This window comes from Helicoverpa zea, chromosome 7, assembly GCF_022581195.2.
Source record: "Helicoverpa zea isolate HzStark_Cry1AcR chromosome 7, ilHelZeax1.1, whole genome shotgun sequence".
Lineage (NCBI taxonomy): Eukaryota > Metazoa > Arthropoda > Insecta > Lepidoptera > Noctuidae > Helicoverpa > Helicoverpa zea.
The window spans coordinates 7,907,311-7,931,063 of record NC_061458.1 but is presented as its reverse complement, the minus strand read 5'-3'; the positions used below and the strand labels follow the sequence as shown (position 1 = coordinate 7,931,063).

Here is a 23,753-nt window from a genome sequence, read left to right as displayed (position 1 = left end):
TTTGTGTGTCTGTAGAGCAGTGCAAGGCTCGTTTCGACGCGTACTTCGCGCTAGCGTTCATTGAGTTCGTGGGACATCGATTTGTTAAGCTTTTTTACCTTGCCAATTTGACGCAAATGGATCAATATATTGTTTTGACGCTAACGTCGAAAGCTTTAGCCGTAGATTGTGTATCATCAGCTTCCACAATCGCCTTTAATTCATCGTTGTCGATCAAAGTCTTCGGTTCAACTTTCAGGTCGAAATTTCCAAAACGGAAGCGAGCATACCAATAACAGGTGGTGTGTTGGTTAGCAGTGTTAGCTCCGTAAACGTCGTTGATGTTACGTGCCGCTTGTGCCGCGATGCTGCACCACGGTATTCATATTCCGTAATTACTTGTTTTTTTTACGTATCCACGATGAAGAAGAAGATTGAAATGCGATGACAATGTAGCACTAATCAATAAACTAATGACTACTTTTGGACGAGGAATTCCATGTTTTTTAAATAAAATTAAAATTCTTAGCCAAACAAAAAATATTATGATTTGAAATAGCCATAACCGCAAAACGGCAATTTCATAGGTAAAGACCTAATATTTAAGATCAACTCTAGTAAAAGGATTATTATTATAATTTTTAGGTATGTATTGACAAAATTCAACCATATTTTCACAGCTCAGTTGCTCTTCTCGAATCTCAAAGTACCGCACTTTTATCAAAATATGTAGGTACTATAATTTTCAGTAGCAGGTAAAAGAAGATTACTGATGGAACAATTAGCGAATATTCTAAATAAAATCTCGAGTCAAGATACAGCCTCACCCGCGTCCCGTGGGAACTACTGCCGGTATTCAGATAAAATATAGCCCACTGGGGATACAGTAGCTTTCCTCACAGTGAAAGATTTTTTCAAATCAGTCAAGCAGTTTCAGAGCTTATTAGCGTCAAAAAACAGACAATCTTATTAATATTAGTGCAGCTGTAGATTGAGAACAAATTCCGTTCTGAAGGTTGTTGAGACTTCCCAAGTGAACATACCAACATAAAAAAACTCCTTCTAAAGACACTGAGAACTATGGTAAATCTTGTTCCTTTGTACAATTTGCTACCGACTGTGTCCACAGGCTTCCGTTCCTTAAAAAAGAATAAAAGGAACCATTATAAGATCACTTGCAGTTCTATTTTAGGGTGTTTGAAGGATCTCCTAATTATACTTTTGAACATTCCAAGGGTCAGTTGACTTACAAAGTGTGTCGATCAAATAGTGCATTTATTTCAGTGGCTATTTGTGGGGTAATGCCAAATAGACTGAGGTTCATTTTCACCAATTTTCACCGACAATATAAACATCAGTTTATCTAAAAAACTTTTGACTTTCAAAATTGATAGGTTCATAGTAAAAAGTTGTGTTACTATGTTATGTTATCGGTGAATTTGAGTCTGATCTGAGGGTCCGATTCTACTAATTTCGCATCTTGTGTGCATGATGAAAAGGGTTAGTAGGTAATAACATAACAAGTAAATAAAAATACCAAGATTATTATAATAATCATTTACTTAAAGAATAATAAGTAGAATTAAAAACAATATATTTTTGGTTAATAACGTTTTCTTCACGCACAGGTACCTTCGTCGACAACAGTACATTTTTAATGTAAATATCTTCAAACCTTCTTGGGCAATGAAAAACATACAGTCTTCACTTCGGTGTAAGATAGCACAGAGTCTAGGCCACTGGAAAAAAAGAAAGCTGTTATAACACCCATAAAAGGTCAAGAATGTACCTACGAGAGCTAACGTTTCTACTTTAAAACATGTAAATGGAGGTGTTGCATACATTAAGTATTAAACCATTCTTGGTTTAATTAGTGAACGGAAAGCAACACCGCACCGTAGTGCCACACTACCCTGTTTCTCTCTTGATTTTAAAGTGATTAAAGAATTTTTGTTTTAAGCATAAGGGTTGTACAAAACTTTGGACTTCGGGAAGATGAGAGTTAACTGTAAATATTATAAATATGTTTTTGGCTAAAAACTAAATATATGCAACGATTTTTCTATGTAGATTCCAAGAAGTAAATTCTAAAATAGTAATATACTCGTATTGTGACAACTTACTTTTCACGTCCAACTCCAGACTCTTTGAAACCTCCGAACGGTGTCTGAGGAGTGAAGTGTAGGTATGTGTTGACCCTGCAAATACGCAATAAATGTTCTTAAGTTAAATATCTTTATTTAAAGTTCATTCTTACCTAGATTTCTTATTTTGAAGCAAGAATATATCATCAAAGTGCTACTTCTGTGTGAACTTTAATAAGTTCGTTGAGTAACATCTTTTCAGAGTGTCTGTGGCTGCTGAAATACTCTTAAGGGGTCTTACCAAACTGTGCCAGCCTCGACGTGCTTGGAGTATTGTAAGGCGGTGTTAAGACTGGTCGTGAAGATTCCAGCTGCCAAACCGTAGTTTGTGTTGTTGGATCTGTCTATAACTTCCTCCAGGGTGTCAAACTTCAGAATACTTTGTACTGGGCCGAAAATCTACAAGAACAACAGAAAGATAAACAGCTGTAAATGATAAAGGCCAAATAAACAAAAAAGGCAAACTTGATAATAATTTTGATTATGTATTGATTGTGAAATTCTCTAAAACGATAAATGAGTTACCTCTTCCTTTGCGATAGTCATATCATCTGTGACGTCAGCGAAAATTGTGGGTTGGATATAGTAACCAGTTGTGCCGATTCTGTTACCACCGCATAACAACTTTGCGCCTTCTTTTTTGCCCTTTTCGATGTAGCCAAGTACTTTTGTCATCATTTCGTTGTCAATCTAAACAAATAAAATATGGTTTAGATAAAAAAGACTTAAAAATAGTAGATTTTTATGATAACTGAAATATTTATGAAAGTACCTGTGGACCGTTTTGGGTAGCGGGATCTCTTGGATTTCCAACCTTGATAGTCTTTGCGTATTTTACAGCTTCTTCCAAGAATTTGTTGTAAATTCCAGATTGAACGTATAAGCGAGAAGCTGCGACGCACACTTGTCCTTGATGGAAGAATACTCCATTAGCAGCAAAAGGTACCGCCAGATTCACTGAAATTTATCGAATAAATACATTTGTTGCAATGTATGGTTTGAGTTAATGGTAAGTATTATAAGTGATTGAAGAACTCACAATCAGCATCGTTCATGATAACCAGAGGACTCTTGCCACCGAGCTCCAATGTGACCCTCTTTAAATTATTTACTCCAGCAGCTTGTTGGATCAATTTGCCAACCTGTGGGTGTAAAACGTAGATTAGCGTGCTTAATTTGAATTTATGATGATTTTTTACTCAAACGTGTGAATTGCATGATATCGTCAATATTCTTTTGGTTCCTCTAGTGTATCGCTTACCTCAACTGATCCCGTGAAAGAAATCTTGGCGACATCGCTGTGATGAGTGAGAGCTGTTCCGGCACCAGGGCCAAAGCCATTGACGACATTGACGACGCCCTTGGGTACACCGGCTTCTTTCAGTAGCGCCGCCAACACCAACGCGGTTAACGGAGTCTGCTCTGCTGGCTTGACAACCACGGTACATCCTTAAAATAAACATCATTGTAAGGCATCATTTCAGAATTCCAATAAATCGAAATACAACTCATGTTATGAAATAAGCAAGGTGATTTTTGAAATCCACACAAGGGTCTATAAAAAGCCATATTCCAACTCTGATTCCTATTTTTGATTCTCAAATTGTAATTGCTTGTAATTGAGTATAAAAATTTTATGGAGACTGACTGTCAACTAACCTGCTGCTAATGCTGTGCAAACTTTGTTAGCGAATAGGTAAATGGGACCGTTCCAGGGGAGGATGATACCACACACACCAATAGGGTGCCTTGTTGTATATGTGAACACCTCGCCATCTGTTGAAAAGCAAGTACTTAGTTTAGTCATAAATGCATTTCTAAAACTACTGGTATATCCTCTACAGTTTTTAGTACTTATTTACCTGCAGGAATGGTATCTCCATGTACCTTATCTGCACACGAGGCTGCAGACCGAATAACGTTAACAGCACTTCCTACAAACACTTTTGCGTTGTTGAGTACCATCCCATTGTTATAGGATTCTAACTCTGTGAGATAGTCTATATCTCTGACGACGAGGTCAGAGAACTTGCGAATGATTTCACCGCGTTGTGAGGCGTCTAGTTGCCGCCATGGGGAGTTACGGTGGAAAGCACGCTTTGCTGCAGCGACAGCTAAGTCGATATCCGCCTGGAATACATAAAAATAATTGTATTTAATGCTAGCTGCATCACACTGCGTCAAAAATATAAAGATTCGGTCTCTATTGTTGCTATCACATATTTAATGCAGGATTACTTATTTTTGGATCATCAATACTAATGGAATCTTAGCGACTTTGCAATAGCTTTTTGAATGTTACTGAACTGTTCTAAGCTTCGTTCTGCATACTTTTCTTTCTTGGTTTAGTTGGGATCACAATAATATATCAATGACCTATTATAAAGTTAAGTTAGTTATCTCAACAGTGGACTTGCTAAATGAATTTATTCTCCATTAAAATAAACGATTGTGACATTGTTATACTGGTTTTACCTATTTACTTCCAACGTTTCCACATGAACTTTGTTTTCCTTAAAGAGTTATTAATTAACGTAGAACAATTTTGCAGCAAAACTAGATGCAACTTCGTCTATTTTCCTCAAAGGACGGAAAATAGTATGTACGGTCACCATCAAAAGTAATTTGCCGAGTTGCGTTTTAATCTTGCCTGATCGCAGAAATATTTTTATTTCGATTCTTACACAAATATTAAAAAGGAAATCATGAAAAAATATATAGGTATTAAATTAAGTATTTGTAATTTGTCAAAAAAATATATTGCAAAAAACACCCTTATCCGTGGTTTTAAGTTTAATTGTTTTGACTTTTCTAACTTAGGTACCTAGTTCTTTATTGAAAATAGAATTTTCCAGAAAAAAAAAAAAATCATTTATCGTGTGAATTTTGTCCTCGTATGTACCTACTCCGTTGCATGAGTTTTGTACAGTGAATTTATGTTGTTTACCTAATACAATGCAATTTTATGTTTTTTTTTATCATTTAACTTTTATTTTTTTGTATTATTCTAAACATTTAGTTTATTTAATTAAGATATTATTTTAAGAAGGCTTCTGGTTATCGGAACAAGAATTGGATTAACTATTTATATTTTCGTAGTAGATTTATTTACTTACTTATTTATCTACTTGTAATTTACGAATATATAGGATTTTTCTGTTCATTGGTCATATGCGATGTAAGAAACGACAAACTCGTCGTTTTCATTTTTAAGACTCCACAGTTTTGACGAAGATCCCGTCTGGTTAATTGTCATATTTCTCTGTAGGAAGTTATTAGGTACAAACCTTGTCACCTTCAGCCACTTTGGCGATGACGGATCCATCATGAGGACTGTATGTGTCAAAGGTCTTGCCACTCTTTGCGTCCACCCACTCATTGTCGATGAACAACTGAAAGAAGAGAATAATTTATTATAGTACAATAAGTTTTATATAGGACTTTTTTTATTTTTGACCTGAAAGTGCCTTCTTCATCTCCCAAGCTTTTTCCCAAGACTTATTATTTATTAATTTATTAATTTCAATATAGAGAGACATAATTACAAAGAAGTATCTAAGTTTACCAGTTTTAATATTTTGCACAATCTTTCACCAATAGAAGGTTAAGCTATTTGCAGGCCCGCCGTAAGCGGGCGTGCAATGCGTGCACCGCACGCGGGCGGCACGTCCTAGGGGGCGGCAAATCGAGCGACTTATCACGTAATATTAGACGACCTCGATGGCGCAATGGTCACCATGCCGGACTGCCGAACCTGAGGTCCCGGGTTCGATTCCCGGTTCGGTCGACATGTGTGTGATGAGCATGTTTGTTGGCCGTGGTCTGGGTGTTACAATATGTACTTATCAATATGTATATATATGTAGTTTATCAGTTGTGTTAGCACCCATAACACAAGTTAATCAATAACTTACCATGGGGCTAACCGACCGTGTGTGAAAATGTGTCCAGACATTATTTATTATCCAGACATTATTTAATATTTAAAAAATACAATATCATTTTATCAATGATTTGATTTCAATATTTCCGAACACAGCAATAGCGCTAAGAATATTACTTACACTGCCGGTTTTATTTTCAAAATCATTTTCAAAATTAAAAATTATTTAAGATCAACAATGCTCCAGCAGAGACTAAGTAATTTAGCTGTAGTTTCAATCACGGCAGTAGCGTAGCGTGGGGGGCCAGGGGAGGGCAAATGCCTCGGGTGGCACCATTTAGGGGGCGGCAAAATTAAATCATAATTGCTGATTACTGAATTATATAATAAAAATATTTTTACTATAAATAGATAAGTAGATAAGCAATAAAATTTCAGTAAAAGCCGCCCTCGCTTTGGTCGTGTCCTGTCAATTTTGATGGGTTCACCCTTTGCATCTCCAAAAATTAGCGCTCGCTGCGCTCGCGGCTCCATGTCAGATATCACGATTTATCTTTGTTTAATGTTGAGGCATTCAATTCCGAAAAAAACATTTTTCGCGCACGTCTTTTATGACTTTTTCTTCACTTTGGCTTTGGCTTTCAAAGTGAAGACACTTTGGCTTCAAATAATATGATTACTTCATGTAAACTCTAAGGAAAAAGCACGGCTTCTTATACATTTGCGCTTTATTTCTGTGAATATCTTAATTTTTGACTTTGCTTTGTTAATGTACAGTGTTTTTAGGGTTCCGTACCTCGAAAGGAAAAAACGGAGCCCTTATAGGATCACTTTGTTGTCCGTCTGTCTGTCTGTCTGTCTGTCTGTCTGTCAAGACCCTTTATCTTAAGAACGCGTAGACGTATCAAGCTGAAATTCACATGAAATACTCGGGTCTATTGTCCCTTTAGGCTGTGAAAATATCAAGCTTCTAAGCCAAGCCAATCAAAAGATACAACCGATTATGTCGATATTTTCAACAAATTCTCGACACTCGCAAAGGAATCAAAACCTACAGGGTACTTCCCGTAAACTCAGAATCTTGAAATTTGGCATGAAGCATTGTTATATAATGCAAATATAGGAAAAATTGCGAAAATCTCATTTTTTTTTGTTATATAATATAATAAAAATATTTTAATAAAATGAAACTTACTACCTTATTTCTCACGAACGAATAAAGGTACCAAATTGAAATTTATACCAAATACCTAGGTCTATTGTCCCTTTAAGCAATGAAAAAATCAAACTTCTAAGTTAACGCGATCAAAAGATACAGCAGTTTTACCGACACCTTAGACGAATTTCCGTCACACGCTAGGGAATCAAAACCTACAAGGTACTTCCCGTGAACTCAGAATCTTAAAATTCGGCACGAAGCAACGTTATATAGTACAGATAAAGGAAAAATTGCGAAAATGATAAATTTGAAGTTACATAAAATATTAAAATATTATTTTTGCTTACATGACATAAAATATTTTTTTAATAATTATAAACTTACTACCTACCCTTTTTCACATGAACGCGTAGAGATATTAAAGTTTTGAATAAAAAGTGAAATTCATATCAAACACTTCTTAAATACACACATCAAAAGTGTCTAGGGATCAAGCATTTTTATGCGGATTTCTTGAGATTGAGATGTGGCTTTGTAATAAATTTATGATTTTATAAATTTATATGGATCCTTTTTGGTGCATTTCATAATTTGAATCAGGAACTGTGAATCAAATTCGAGTAAAAGATGAAAATCAGCTGTCAATATTTTCCCTATAAACACATACAACGCATTGAAGACATTATTAGTGCTACTGTTTCCCTACTACTGATTAAAACCAACGTTATTATGGAGCGGCGACGTCATTTAAGCAGGGAAGAAATGCTCAGAGCCGTGGGAATGATAGAAGCTGGTTCCCGGCAACGTACTGTGGCTTTAGCTCTGAATACAAGTCAGAGTGTTATCAGTCGACTTTGGACACGTTACCGAAGCACTGGTACCGTAGCTGAGCGCCATGGAGGACGGTATCGCTGCACCACACGGAGACAAGACCGATACATTCAAATCTTAACTCGAAGAGCTCCAACAATAACCGCCATGATGTTAGCCGTGAGGCTTCATCACTCTTCAGGGAACTTAATTAGCGACCAAACAGTCAGAAACCGCTTGCATGAAGTGAACCTTCATTCCCGAAGACCGCTACGGGTACCACCTATAGCAATGCACAATCGTAGGATTCGATATCAATGGGCTCTTGAACACAGAAATTGGGCAGAAGAACAATGGCGTTTCGTGTGCTTTTCTGATGAGTCTCGTTTTGGTATGAGACCGGATACAAGACGTATACGACACTGGAGAACCCCTGGACGCCAACAGCGATTAAAATCCTGCCAGGAAGTCCATCCTTATAGTGGTGGAACCATCATGGTATGGGCGGGTATTTGGATCGGCGGAAGAACTGAGTTGATTTGGATCAGAAGCAACCTCAACGCTCAAATTTATGCTGAGACGATTGTATCAGACGTCATCGTTCCTCTACAAGTGCAAATCGGTCCCTTATTTCAGTTAATGCATGATAATGCACGACCGCACACCGCAAGAGTTGTAAGACAGACTCTCGCGGCAGCTAACATCAATGTCCTGCCCTGGCCTGCTCAGTCGCCAGACTTGAACCCGATTGAGCATGCATGGGATATGCTACAGAGAAGAGCTCTGCCGAATATGGAGGGTATCCAGTCGCAAGAAGACCTTTTTTTGTTGTTGCAACGAACATGGGCGGCCATTCCACATCGTGATTTGGATGAACTCATTTTGAGTATGCCAAACCGATGTTCTTGTGTTGTTAGTGTTCGCGGTAGAAACACGGATTATTAATTGTTTAAGTTACCCAATAAACTTTTAAAGAAAACTGTTATTTCAGTCTTTTTTTTCGAACTTTTGTGTTAGTGTTTCAAATGTCAAAAATCCCTTTATTAGGAAAATGGCAAATTTCTTTATTAGTGCAAAGGTGACTTGGTTTATCGTTACTGTGACAAACGAAAACACTTTATTTGATGAATCCTTAAAGAAAATTTTAATTAATATCAATCAGGAGAAAAGTTATTGCAAAAATATATGTTGATCCCTAGACACTTTTGATGTGTGTATAATGGCCTCTAAACTGTGAAAAATTTTAAATCATTCAAAGGTCATTGGGCACCTTAGTATGAAAACCATACCCACGGCGGATACGAACGAAATATAGCACAGTATAATGATAAAGGCTCTGATTTACTATGGCATTAGTCGCATCAATGTGAACCATGGGAATCTAGAGAAAATCAGGTGTAAACATCAAATATTTTCCTCATTTCAATGGGGAATTTAAACGACCAAGTTTGACGGATCTGAGAAATCATTTCTTTGTAGTGAAAGAGTATACTCGCCGTTTACTTCCATTGTCATCAGGTCAGGATCTGATGATGGAAATCCTGAGAAATCGAGGGCAACTATCAGAAATTGTAGGCATGCATAGGATTAAAACTTGATTCTCAGATGAATGTCTGGTGAAACTATCAAACAGTGAAGGTTTAGAGCTTATCTGATGATGGAGACGTGAGAAAGTCGAGAGAACTCGGTATGTTTTAGTTACGTCGTGTTTGGGCTTATATTATTCGTATTGACGAGAACTTTTCACAAAAGTTAAAAATAAAAACTTTTTACAAAAAAAAACAACTTCTAAAACAACAAGAAAACTGTTTATATGCATCGGTCTAGATCTCGGTGGTTAAATAAATATAGATGCATCCTCTAGACACCGACTTCTAGACCGATGCACCTAACATCTTTTTAATTTCTTTCTTGCTTTTGTTTTCTTGTTGCTTTTTAGGGTTCCGTAGCCAAAATGGCAAAAACGGAACCCTTATAGTTTCGTCATGTCCGTCTGTCCGTCTGTCCGTCTGTCCGTCTGTCACAGCCGATTTACTCGGAAACTATAAGTACTACAGTGATGAAATTTGATGGGAATATGTGTTGTATGAACCGCTACAAAAATATGACACTAAATAGTAAAAAAAAGAATTGGGGGTGGGGCCCCCCATACATGTAACTGAGGGATGAAATTTTTTTTTTCGATGTACATACCCGTGTGGGGTATCAATGGAAAGGTCTTTTAAAATGATATAAAGTTTTCTAAAAAACATTTTTCTTAAAGTGAACGGTTTTTGAGATATCAGCTCTCAAAGTCGTAAAAAGTATGTCCCCCCCCCTCTATTTTTATAACTACGGGGTATAAAATTCTAAAAAAAATAGAGGTGATGCATGCTAATTAACTCTTTCAACGATTTTTGGTTTGATCAAAGTATCTCTTATAGTTTTTGAGATAGGTTGATTTAACTGTAATTTACGGAACCCTTCGTGCACGAGTCCGACTCGCACTTGGCCGGTTTTTATATGATTGAAGTTGGATTTTTTTGTAAAATGCTACAAAATAAAATAATGCCGACTTTATAAAACAAAGAAAGGGACAGAATTACACTTTTGTCAAGGCTCTAGAAACGTAAAGCCAGCAGCCCCGAATCCTACTCTCTAGAAGTCGTTGTTACAATTCGACAGCTACAAGTCGTCAGGCGGTTTCGAAAAAAACCTGAAACTGGGGCTCTTTAGGTGATTAATCCCTCAAAAATAAAAGATCCCATTCCTGCAATGGCTGCTTTAACCCAAGTTAGTAGTGAATTCTCATCACCTAAAATAAAATAAGCTCCAACACAAGGTTATGTTATAAATTGTAAAGGAGTTCCCATAACTATATCTGATCTTAGCTGTCGATCCCACAATGGCAGTCAAACCTATCTTTTTGGAAAGTCTTCGTCAATACGAATAAAATAAGCCCAAACACGTGGTAGTTGCAACATACCGTTCGGGAGTTCCCTTGACTCTCTGTAGTCTCCATAATCAAATCAGCTCCAAACCTTCACTGTTTACCAGTACCCTCAAAAATACACTCACATGTCTGGTTATGACTCGATGCGTGCCTACAATATTCAAGAGTTGCCCTCGATTTCTCAGGGTTTCCAGATCCTCATCAGATCCTGGTCATCCGGATTGGCACCTTCCTTCTTTATGAAATGTCTTTAGCAATAAAAACTAGCATTGCAACCTGTACAATCCTCTGAAACTGCTTGTCTTTTATATTTTTCAAACGATCCTGGACATTCGTCTCCATGGAATTTTAATAAAATATTTATATTCAAAGAAACGTCATACCATTCTCCACGATTTAAAACTACTTTGATTCATGTTCGCCACTTTTTACAAAGCGGGTCAGATATGCCCCATGACCTTTAAGACATAATTAGTTATTTTCAATCAGATTTCTGAATGATGACTATAAAATGTTGTATATAAATAACTTCAATAAAATAACTTTTACAAGGTACTGGCCTACTATTTTAGTTATATTATAAAATAAAAAATATTAACTATTTTGACTGAACGGTTGGCACGAAACTCACTTTTTATCTATACAGCATTTGTACGGAACCCTCGGTGCGCGAGTCCGACTCGCACTTGGCCGGTTTATTTTATTTTTATTTATTTTGTGTCCTTAGACTAAAAATCTTTCGCGCTCGCTTCGCTCGCGCTTCATTTCATATGAAACATGTCTTATGCGGTGACTTTTTCAACGGGAAACCCACCAAAAAAGTTGACGCTATCATCTTTTACTGAATGAATCTTTACTAAACATTCCTATAGATATTTAAGTTCTTTAATAATAAACTGTTCTAATTACTTTGATATACATATGTTGTTACGTATTAATCACAATCTTTCAAAACACAGGGGCCACTTGGTTAAACAAGCTCATTTACGGACATTAGCTAGAGACGCCTTAGGCTCCAATTACTTTTTCAGATTATAGACTAAAAAAATATAATCGTACAATTGGCTCTCTCTTCTTGCATCGCGCCAGTCGCACTAAGATATAAACCAAAATCTATTCAGTTCATCGGTGGTAATGGTATTGGTAATGACAATTGTTAACTTTAAGACCAGATTCCACAACCTTTTGGGCTGCATGCTGCATGTGCCAATACATAATACCTAAACTTGGGGGTGGCAAAATTGCCTTATGATTATATGGCTTAGTTTTACACTTCAGTAAACAATATGATTACTTGTACCTAATTAAAATACATATTTAATAATCTAAACGAATTTTTCGTTTTTTTTTTTTGACAAAACCCAGTATAATATAAGGTCATAGGGCGGCATAATCAGATTTGCACGCGGGCGAACTAACAGCTAGCGGCGGGCCTGGCTATTTGTGTGTTTCACAGGGATAGCTTATGACAAACACAAAAACCGTGGAGGTTAGGCAGTGATAGCTTATGACAATCACAAAAACCGTGGCTAAGATCTTGGTACCAAAAGTACTTTCCTCGAGAAATGGGTGAAATTGAGCACATCTTTTAGGGTCAAATACAATTTTTATTCCTATTTCGTAATTCGTCAAGTATTTAAAAAAATATCCGCTCAAATAAATATTCATAATTTTCATACCTTAGTGTATTTAATTTGCGGTGCCATTTTAACAAATTATAAACTTATGGACGGTATCACTGACACAACACGTCTGCCACGAGTAAAGTGCGAGCCGGGTTTAATTTTGATGCTCTGAGCAGATCACTTTATATTGTATAACAGAATCTAAATCCCGATATGATAACAGCTGCCGGCTAGCAAAACAAAAACATTGTCGGCCGGCATTTTTAGAGCTTTGTTTTTATTTTTTTATGGTTGCAGTTTTATGCATACTTATATTACATATTTGAAGGCGTTATCTTTAATTAAAAAGATTCCATTAACAAGATTTCCTGTTTTCATTTAATAAAATGTAGATAGTGTAACTGTTCATTATTTTTCTCTTGCGTAGTTTTTGGGGCTCTTAGAGAATAAAATGGTTTAAAGTTTATTTTATAGGTCAATAGTATACATTGTATTTAATAATGTATTGATAACACAGTGTACCTTTTACACCATATACTTAGTTGGGGTTTTCTCAATTTATTTGTAAAAATTACTAAAAAATATTTTGCCTATTTTAATATTTTTTGTATCCGGACTAGGTACTAGCTATCTATTAAAATACTCCAGTGAATCCAAAATAATTATTTTTAGCGGTGACTGCTACATAATATTGTGCAATCGTAAAACAACTGTGTTGCCTTGCCATGTGTAAACAGACTTCAAAACAACTTTTGTAAAAATGTGAGATATATTATGCTCGAACCACGGGCTACTTTCCAGATAGTAGGGGTCAATGACATTAAAGGTCGACTGCTGTTTTGTATCGGGAATGCTGCGATAGAGTTGGGAAGACTGCAAAATATTCGATCCACTAGAAATTGCCGATAAAGATCAACGATAATTTGAGCTTGAATTAATTAAATTCCTTCCAGAATTTAAAAACATCCTCTGTTGTATTAAAAAAGTAAACAATCTTGATAGGATTGTTTATTTACAGGATTAAATATTAAAAAATATATATAAAAATATATATTTTATTAAAATATATATAAAATATATATATTTTTTTATATTATGTATGATATTTAGCCGCATTAAATTTTGGAATTAGGTATTTAAAATCAAAATTCATAATGAGATTTAAATGCCTACTCAAATGAATTTATAAATAAATGTCACTAGAAACACTGATCGGTTACTAAAATTATCTGGCAAAAATCCTTGCGCAATATTGGGCAATAGTAAACGAAATTAGGATATTGTTAAGAAATAAAATAACTCCCTCACATTTTCTTAGGATGTATACACACGGGATAGTTAGCAACCATGCAACTTTCTGCGTAATAACTAAAAAAAAAAATCCAAAGCGATTCTCTTGACGTGAACTAAATACGAGTTCCATGATCTTGCTTTTTTTGCACCTAGGTTATTTCCTAGCAACAACATTTAGTGATGTTTTCAATAAAACTACTTTTTATATTTCCATTGGTTATATATTTGACCTTTAAAAAGTGTTGATTTTCAGTCTATTATAAATAAATGACTTTCCTTTTATCTATATTTTCTCATTCTTGCAACTTAATGACAGTCGGTCCTGGACTTTGGTCCTGACAGACACGAACAAGAGAGTTGTTATCGGCAGCAAAGCCATTATGTACCCTGGCAAAGAATATCCGGTTTGTTAGACGTATCAGATTCAAATTAATCATTATCCAGTTAAAGTTTCCGTAGTAATGCGGGCGACGGCACTTAGTATACACAGTTAGGGATAAAGATACATATAAACTTGTGCCAGCGTATTGTATCTGACAGATACGTACGTAAAAATGTTCTGTGTGATCATGCCTTAATAGGTAACAGTCAACTGTGAAGATAGCGTATTTTTATGTTTAGTTTCCTTATCAATCACGTATAAACTAAGTAATAACATTTTCACAACATTGCAACTGTAAGGATTAAAAATGATCCAAAATTAGGTACCTATATCCTATTTCTTTGATGTATATTTTATATTCTGTTACTGTAATATTCTTGCATTAAATAAAGCATTTCTTTTTAAAAACTTAAGATGTAAAAAAACTTTGCACATACCTAGTTATTTTATAATATAGGTAATTTCATTCATACTTTTTCTTAGAAGATGTTAACATCGGAACCTGAACAAGAATTTGTTCGGCTGAAAAAATAAGAAATAGGTTTTTGGAAGCGGAGTTTTTTCTTTTCGACACAAGTCTTAAGGGTTAATAATGCTCAAGGGATTAACCCAACATTTCCCGATGACACTTTTCATTATAACACGAATAATTTATTAAAAAAAATTGTTAACATCAAATTAAATCTACCTTGTTATGCTTGACCCATCTACTGCACTGAAGCACAAAGTGTAATTTGTGACTACGCTGGCTATCTCAAGGAAAAAGTATTTATTCTTGCTGGCACACGGATAGTCTAAGATCATTCAAAGGTGTTCGTGTCCATGTAAACAGTCTTTTGTCTCTTGAGCTTGAGTGTGTGGCGTCTCGTCCATGGTCTTAGGGTCAATCCCCACTGAAAGAGCAGCGGCCGGCAGCGGCCGGCAGCGGCCGCAAATGCAAGTGATTGAGCCCGAGCGCGGCGCCGCGCCGGGCCGCGCCGCGCCGCTCTCTTACATTGTCCGTGCTCTTACGGCCGCTGCCGGCCGCTGCTCTTTCAGTGGGAATTGACCCTTAGTGAGTTCCTAGAATCACAAATGTGACGTTAAGGCGATCTTCCTTGTCTATTTACGTTTGCGTTTCGTTACCAACCGACTGTTTATCCGTTTCTATCGTATCGTTTTTTTTTCTGTTTATATTTGATGGCCATAAAGACTAGTATCTTTGACTTAAAACAGGATATTTTGTGAACTTACATATATTATTATTTATCAAACATTGTTTATTTCACAAAATCAAATATAAGTACTGTTCGCAATATAGGTGCTCTTGACTAACTGCACTTGAATTTATCATTAATTAAAGTAGATAATTGATTGTTTACTAACATGCTTATTACCCCTGATTATGAGATAATGATAAGCGTGGTTTTTCCAAGGTTGCCAAGGTAAAAGAAATGGCCATGAACCTAGAGAACTGTCAACGTTAAGATACCAAATTCTAACATAAGAAATGTGTAGCTTTGTTTGATAATAAAATTTAACAGCGATCTTAACAGCAGGGTTAATTTAGCATGAAAGGTCTTTTCAGTCTTAGTGTAAAACTGGTTCAGTAGCTTACTGAAACATAAAAGGACTTAGCGCTTGTTAACCCACTTCTTTAACAGTTGTGGAAATCCTTATTAATTGTAAGAATAAGGATTTCATACAATCCCCACAACTTTTAGTAACAAATTGGGTGTGTAGGTAATAAATTAGAATCGCAGTTGTCTTGATTTGCCACTTATCGTTAATAATCCTACGCATAAACAATGATAGGCATCTGAGACTCTTGACTTATAACGGCTTCCAATTTGATAGTAGATATCAACTAGAATCCTTTATGAGGACTCTTCACAAGGATCTCTTGTAGAGATATCAACATGTGAGGCATAAGTTTGTAACCTAGTAAGTGAAATGTATGTGTTTGGGCGTGACCTCTTTTAGGGTAATGAATTCGAGGAATAACTGACAGGAGACTCTCTCTAGTCATTATTGAGCTGAATTAATTAATACCTCCTCAGTACTCAAGAATTACCTATGAAAGGAATCCATGTCAAGAGAAGGCCTTGTCTAGAAACTTGAGTGTTATTCGATTAACTGGATTTCGCTAATTTCAAATACATACATACGTGACACTTTATAAGTTAAACGAGTATGTATATTCATAACATCATCCTGCTTACTCCTTACAAATCACTATATGGCAAACCGGCTGACGAATTATTTCAATCGCATGTGTAAAGTCTGTTTTGCTTACGAAGAATATATTTTGAAGTTATTGCCAGCACTGGTGCCATGCTGTGGTGACAGGTGCAATATCACCGTGCTATTAGTTGACTTTGATCCCGTTGAGCACGACGAAAAAAGAAACATCAATCACACTCAACTAGGAAACAGGCAATTCACCGTTTTATTTGTTATCTTTGTAGTTTATACACATCTGACCTTGCGAACGTGTTATTATGTGGAGACACGGTAATCATGTCCATTGTTACCGATAGGCATAGATTGCAGTACATATAGATCAGTTACATTATAATGGATTGAAATTCAGCGTTGATTATACGGTCTATTTGCTGCGCGAACATTGTCGAGCTCGAAATTCTTTAGCTATAGATAGCATTCGAATAGCTTTTGTTTTGTAGCGACGTGTGTCCTGAGACAATTTTGTTATATAGGTGGCACAGTGAGTTGGTTGCTTCATCTACATTTCTCCTTTCTGATGAAGAGATAGTGTCTGCTCTATGTGTTTTAATACATAATCATAACATTTCTAATTAATATTTATGAGGATTTACCGGGAATATTTTGATGCCAGATTTGTATTAAAAAAAATACAAAATAGTATCAATAAATTAAAAAAGAATTCGATGATATCGTTGCAAACCGACTGAGTTTCAAACATTATAACTTCGGAATGAGTAACATGCAGATAAAACCTTTGTAATCTTAATCAGTGTCTTTGTTATCACTTTATTTCAGCAAACAACTACATATGTATGTTCATAAACAAGTGTGAATTTGTGCGATAGGACTTCAGGCCAAAGTCCACATTTCGGTACTACTTATATCTAATGTAAAAAATGGGTGTGACTAATAAAATTAATAATGGTATCGATCATATCTTAACCTTTAGACAGTTCGTGGTATTTTTATGTATGTATAATAGTCGAAAAAGTATTGTGCTTAAAACGCAAAAATCAGCGACTTGCGCTTGTTGTGAAATAACTATTATTAGGATCGATGTTTGGATCTATTTTAAAAATAGAACTCACACTGGCCTTGACTGGTGTCCGAATATGTATTCGGAATTTAAACAATGTCTCGTTTTTTATTGCACAGCTGTGACTTTGTCTATGGGTGTGCTAATTTGTATCGGGATTAGTCTGATATGAGGTTTTAATTACCTACCTAAAAATCTCAATTTTTATTTTCATACACTAGTTAGAAATGCTGTCTAAAATATTATTAGACGTAGTATTTTCCCATTTATATTTATGTTTTTCAACGATTGCATTGCCATGTCTATTTCAGTTTAAAACAATAGAAGTGCAATATTTAAATGACGTCACAAGATAAAACTACAACATGTGTCTAATCGCATTGTTAAGAGCCGTTATGCACTCAATGTTCTTTCTCTCTCAGCATGCCTTCCCATTTACTGTTGATATAGTTCAACATAAATAAGTACTAACAACAAAATTCTATTAAGTAAAAGAATATTTATTTTTATAAAAATATAGGTATTATTTATTGCACTTTAACGCAGACTGGAAACCGCAATATACTTAGGAAAAGGCTTTGTAGATAAAGTAAATAGTGAAAACATTGTGTAATACTTATCAAATTAGCTAATATCATGTACTCCACATTAATTCGATAGCGGGAAGATAAGTACCTATCTACTGAAATTGAATGCAGCACTCACAATCTCATCTGATAAGGAAATCGAGTAGGTATAATATAGGTACGTACATACATATATCATTATGTTAAGCATAATATTTACTTACTTATCGAATGCTTGCCGCGTGGGGCGGTAATGTCGATTACAAAATCGTATTTCGAAGGTCATTAAAAGTTTTGATATAGGTACACACTTAATTATAACTGTAAGTACCTATATTGGGATGATTTTTAAGATGGATAATTAAACTTTTGCAGCCACGACGTGCTTACTACATATGTAAATAGGTAAGAGTACATAATGATAATGTTTTCTTACCTACTTACACATGTAAAGATGCCAGATATTGAATGTTCGATCGATATCAAAGTATCTACTTCTGTGACTAGAAGCCTAGTACTAGCCTAATCTACTAACTACTACTAGTGCTGGTGACTTAGTATTCTTAGAAACCTCCTTGTTGAGTAAGTGCTTTTAAATAAAGAGCATTTGTACAGGATCATCGTCCTACATATCATCATCCTCCGAGCCTTTTTCCCAATCATGTTGGGGTCGGCTTCCAGTCTAACCGGATTCAGCTGAGTACCAGTGCTTTACAAGAAGCGACTGCCTATCTGACCTCCTCAACCCAGTTATACCCGGGCAACCCGATACCCCTTGGTTAGACTGGTGTCAGACTTACTGGCTTCTGACTACCCGTAACGACGGCCAAGGATGTTCAATGACAGACGTCCTACATATCGTGGGCTAGAATATATCCTATATTACTCAGTGTTAGTCTAGCTTTGCAATAGTGATAGAATTATACAAATCTGTTCAGTAGTTCGGAACCTCCATGGTCAAACAAAAAACCCTTTATTATATGAACCACACGCAATGTTTACCAGTATTTTTTCTTCAGCAACAAAATTGTAACTCTTTGTCGAATGCGTTCAGGCGTGTAATGACGTCACACAGTGTCTCGTAAGACAGTTAAGTGGTTCACAAAGAACTTGGAAGTCCGTGTCAGTGCAAGTTTAATGTCGATTGATGTACGAGTTGCGACGAGATACCTACTTCAATAAATTTTCTTGGACGCACAGCTGGTACCTTTTAAAGCTGAGATATTACCTACAAAAGTCTTTGCTTTTACTCAGGAATATTGTTAAGACTTTAGAGTAAGTACTACAGAATCTTTGAGGCGGTAATTTGAAAAATTCAGGCTGTTACCTTAAAATTATGGCAGGTGGTGCGTAACTACAGAAGTTTGAAAGTGAAGTGAAAACTTTGCACTTATCGCTCAAGACGTTGTGTAAGATTTGACATTAAAAGTTCCAACGAAGGCAAAATATTTTACTTATACATTTATTAAACGTAATAAGGGTTCCAAGTTGATTACGGAACCCTAAAAAAGGTATGCGTGATTAATTTCGACACGAGTTATATCATTTCTTCCGTTTATACGAAGTATCCTTGATGAGAAAATACTACATATACGGATAACGTTGTATAAAATACGTAGGTATAGCTTTCAATAATGATTGAATCTAATGTGAAAATAAAATTCAATAGTACCTACAGTATTATAATGAAATTCCAAAACATAAATAATTTAAAATACTCGTAGTAAACAATAAATTGGAGCTAACAATTATTTTTTTCACGAAAATAGGTCCGTTTCTATATTGAGTATAATTTATTGTGACAACATATTTGATAATACTTAATAGATGATGGAAAACTTTAGATGAAAAAGATGTGATGAAATGATGACAAATGAAAACCATTCATATCATTTATCGTGCATAGCCAAAACATACCTGTAACATAATGCATAATAGCTTACTTTACACTGCAGTCAAAACACCATTGTTATGAGACACCCATTGAAGCGATAAGCAATGTCACATCATACTATGCGCCAGAATCCATTGCAACAAATCACTTGATTACATTTGATGGTACAAAGTGAATCTATCAGGCAGGGTCGAATTTTATTAGATATGTTCCTCTCTAAACAGCTACATCTCTAACCGATAATGATGGGAAATAAACGATCTTTAAGATAACTACTTTCAAGACATCACGTCTTCATCAATACCTTGAATATCGAATCATCGTTGGCCACAGACTCGAACCTTTTTCCCAACTATGTTGTGGTCGGCCTCCTGTCTACCCGGACGCAGCTGACTACCAGGCCACACACTCACACACACACTTTGTCCATAGGCTTTCAGGCTGTCCAGGATAAATAAAAAGCCAAATTGACGTTGATTTACAAGTTGAAACATGTAAGTATTGCATATCTCGATCATGATCATCACAATGATATATGTTTATTTTGTGATTGATTGATGATAATATGACTAATCCCCCATGTGTTCTGTAAAAAAATGTTTTCATAAGTAATGATACTTGATACTGCCTTGATAGGCATATAATTAATAATTATTTATTAAATTGAATTTATCAAAGCGAAATGAATCTAAAATATTGTACAATTTTCAGAAGTTTATCACAGAGTAAACTTATAGTTTTAATTAACTAAAAGTTTCTGGCGACGGGCTATTATAGGCGCTTCAGTTTAAACAATAACCCGGACCTACGTCACAGTAAGTATAAATTTAAATTAAATGATTTGAATGGAGGAAATTTCAAAATGAAAGTTTGTTTTGTCTTTTAATACAAAGAAAATTAACAAAGTCTGATTAAGTAAAGTCGCTGGATAATATTATGACACCTTAGCTTTGGTGTTGATATACATATCATGATACCTAGACATCAGAATAGGTAACATGATATCAGTGGTGCAGAACAAATTATTATTGACGTTTAATATTAGAATCTATTTAGGTAATTTCAGCTGGACAGATCTGAAAATGTCAAGGTACATAGTTTGAGGAAATCATCTTACCAGGATCCCTTAAACTCACAACTAAAGTAAAACAAATTGAACTTTTAATAAACAATATGAACGACACTTACAACATATTCAACTTAGTGTTTCCGTGTTTTGCAAAAGTTCCTGCGCGCCCAAGTTTAAATGCGTGATAGACAGACAGACACGGTGAACAAATTGGATTAGAGTATGGAGGCGACATGCGGGATGTCGTTGACCGAAATTATCCCTTTGTCTGGAAATAGGACGCTCTGTATCACTCTAGCAAGGACATGTTATTTGGAGGAACTGAGATAATCTAAGGACACAGTAGTTCCACTATCTCTTAAAATATCGAGCTCCAGTATATTTTTCATCCGTTGGAGTTTTCATCAGTTTGGAGTATAAGAACATTGTGCAGGAAACTCTTGGAGACAGCCTAGTTTAAGTAATATATTAGTTCAACGATTCAGCCATGAAAGTGTAAATAAAGTATGGAAAAAAACTTAGATACTATCGAATTAATAACGGATAAAATTAATAGAAGCGCGAGCGTTCTTTGTAATATAAAATTAAAGTTTACCTCGGGTGCTCTGGAACTTAATAAAAAATAATATTTCCTCTCAGAAGATAAGAGTATATTGGTCTACATTTTATGAAGGACGCTCTTTTCATAACTTTATAGTAGGGGTTCGCTTTAAAATCCTAGTTTATGGCATGTTATGTTGCATTTTAATGGGTATGTAGACACATGCCCTAATAAAACCTACAGATAAACGTTAAACCAGAACTGATCACGTTCATGTAGTAGGTACATTGACAAGAGTGTTCTATTTATGTAGCTGAATTTTGAAATAACTAAAAACAGTAGACCGTCGCACAGTCTTTCAGTTTCGATCAAACACATCAAACATATTTTGAACCTCTTGGTTTTCAAACATGTCAAACCACAATTCCTTCAGAGGAATAACGAACAAAACAAAGGAATGATAACAAATGTTTACTTATAAAAGCGGTGAGACAGCGTAGCTTGGTGAGTCGCAGAGAAATTATTCAACTGCTCTAGAAAATACCGCAAAAATAATTAAATTGGTGCTATGGGAAATAACTATAATTTTATTTACACAAACAACCACTTTTCTGCATATGAAGTGCCGAGAGAGACGTACTATTATGATACCAATAAAAAAACACTGATTGAACTTAAAAAGGCACTACTTGTATTGCTGAATTCTACTTATAGACAAAGCATTTTTTATATAAAATTGCCACACCCAAAAATATTGAAAACAAAAATTTATTCCCTCGTCACATAATTTTCAAGGTTCAACACTAAACATTTCTGATTCCATTAAACAAGCTTATTCACTGGATAATAATGTGCACATTGTTCTAATCCAAGGACAGAATTTAGAACATTGGTAAGACAAGCTTCAAGGGAAATAATTAACCGTGAACTGTATAAAGGGGTATTTTAGGCTACCACTAACATAGTGAGCGATCCATCTTCACTTATGAATGCACATAATAATTAATGTAGTGATAGAAAGCCTCATGTTTGTGTGTAACTAAGTAGATGTAATCATAGACATAATATTAGTAAACAGGACTGCGCACGTAAACCCAAAAAACGAGCCGAGTGAAACAGTTAGTACGGAGGCTGTCTGTCCCTTTCTAATAGGGTGACTATGAGATTAAGCTATGTGAGACAAATCCGAATTTGCTAAGATTATTAAACGCAGATTGGTATTGAAGTTTTAACTTACGCAGTTTGTGACCTTAAGATACTTATAACGGCTTTTAATAATTAGCGGGAATTAGCAGTAAAAAAGCAGGAAGATTCGAAGTGAAGACTGTTTTTTTTGTATTCGTACTTCATATATAGACTCTGAGCCATTTATGTCGCCTTTCTTCATTTTTTGGGAAGCTATAACAATAGTATAGATAGATATATTCTTTATTATGCACACCAATTAAAAAAAACAACAAGAACAAACAAAAATTTTGAAGTCGGTGACACAATGGGCGGTCTTATCGCTAAAAGCGATCTCTTACAGACAACCTTTGGATGGATTGTAAAAAAGGAAATAACCATATCGCAGGTGTTTGTTGTAGGTGTGTAGTACAACAGTTTTAAAATCCATTACCCATATTTTCACTCATTACAAGAATTCATGGGCACCCTAGTTGTTTGGTTTACGAAAATGTTATTATTAGCTAACCTGTGGAACGATATATTGCAACCACCTAGGATTCACTTTTACAAGTATAAACGCAATACTTTTTCACCATTTAAATAGTTTAAATTGATTTAATACAAAAAATATAAACAAAATTTTAAATGCTGATTACGCGCCAAGAATGTTCAGGGTTACCGCTAAAAAAAAAATTATGTTGTTTATGTTTAAAGAATAATAATTTATATAAATAATTTATTCGTATAGGTATATTCGTATCTGCCTAATAAATTAATGCGATTTTTATTAATTTGTAAAATAAGATAAAAATATATGTGATTCAATTGTTTTTTTGGGAAGACAAAACTGTTGATCACAACATTTTATTATGCTGGCAAGGTGTTAGAAAGAGACAAACGGCCTCCGTTCTAACTATCCCTCTCGGCTCGGATTTGCCTCTGTGTATTATGCAACAAATTTAGTACCTTATTGCATTGGAATAGAGTTCATTTTCGTAAATATATATTTTGAGCGTGCGCAATCTTGTTTATTATATTACATCTATGGATGTAATACACTGTAGGTAT

The 23,753-nt window shown here is 35.3% G+C and overlaps 1 protein-coding gene across 1 annotated transcript; it reads right to left on the bottom strand.

Annotated features, from left to right (window-relative positions):
- Positions 1-1,521: 1,521 nt before the first annotated feature.
- Positions 1,522-12,733, bottom strand: LOC124632026 (aldehyde dehydrogenase 1A1-like). The gene is made up of 11 exons (XM_047166679.1): positions 12,587-12,733; positions 5,411-5,515; positions 3,986-4,253; positions 3,783-3,899; positions 3,385-3,572; positions 3,163-3,265; positions 2,896-3,080; positions 2,649-2,813; positions 2,365-2,522; positions 2,103-2,177; positions 1,522-1,718 (listed from the first exon to the last, which is right to left on the bottom strand). The coding sequence occupies exons 1-11, from the start codon at positions 12,611-12,613 to the stop codon at positions 1,649-1,651; spliced, it is 1,461 nt and encodes a 486-aa protein (XP_047022635.1). The 5' UTR covers positions 12,614-12,733; the 3' UTR covers positions 1,522-1,648.
- Positions 12,734-23,753: the final 11,020 nt, after the last annotated feature.

Coding starts and splice junctions, on each gene's coding strand:
- LOC124632026 (XM_047166679.1), bottom strand. CDS start 12,613: ATGGCACCGCAAATTAAATACACTAAG. Junction 3,900..3,985: donor TGGAGATACCATTCCTGCAG/GTAAATAAGTAC, acceptor GCTTTTCAACAG/ATGGCGAGGTGTTCACATAT. Junction 2,178..2,364: donor GTCGAGGCTGGCACAGTTTG/GTAAGACCCCTT, acceptor GCGTATTTGCAG/GGTCAACACATACCTACACT.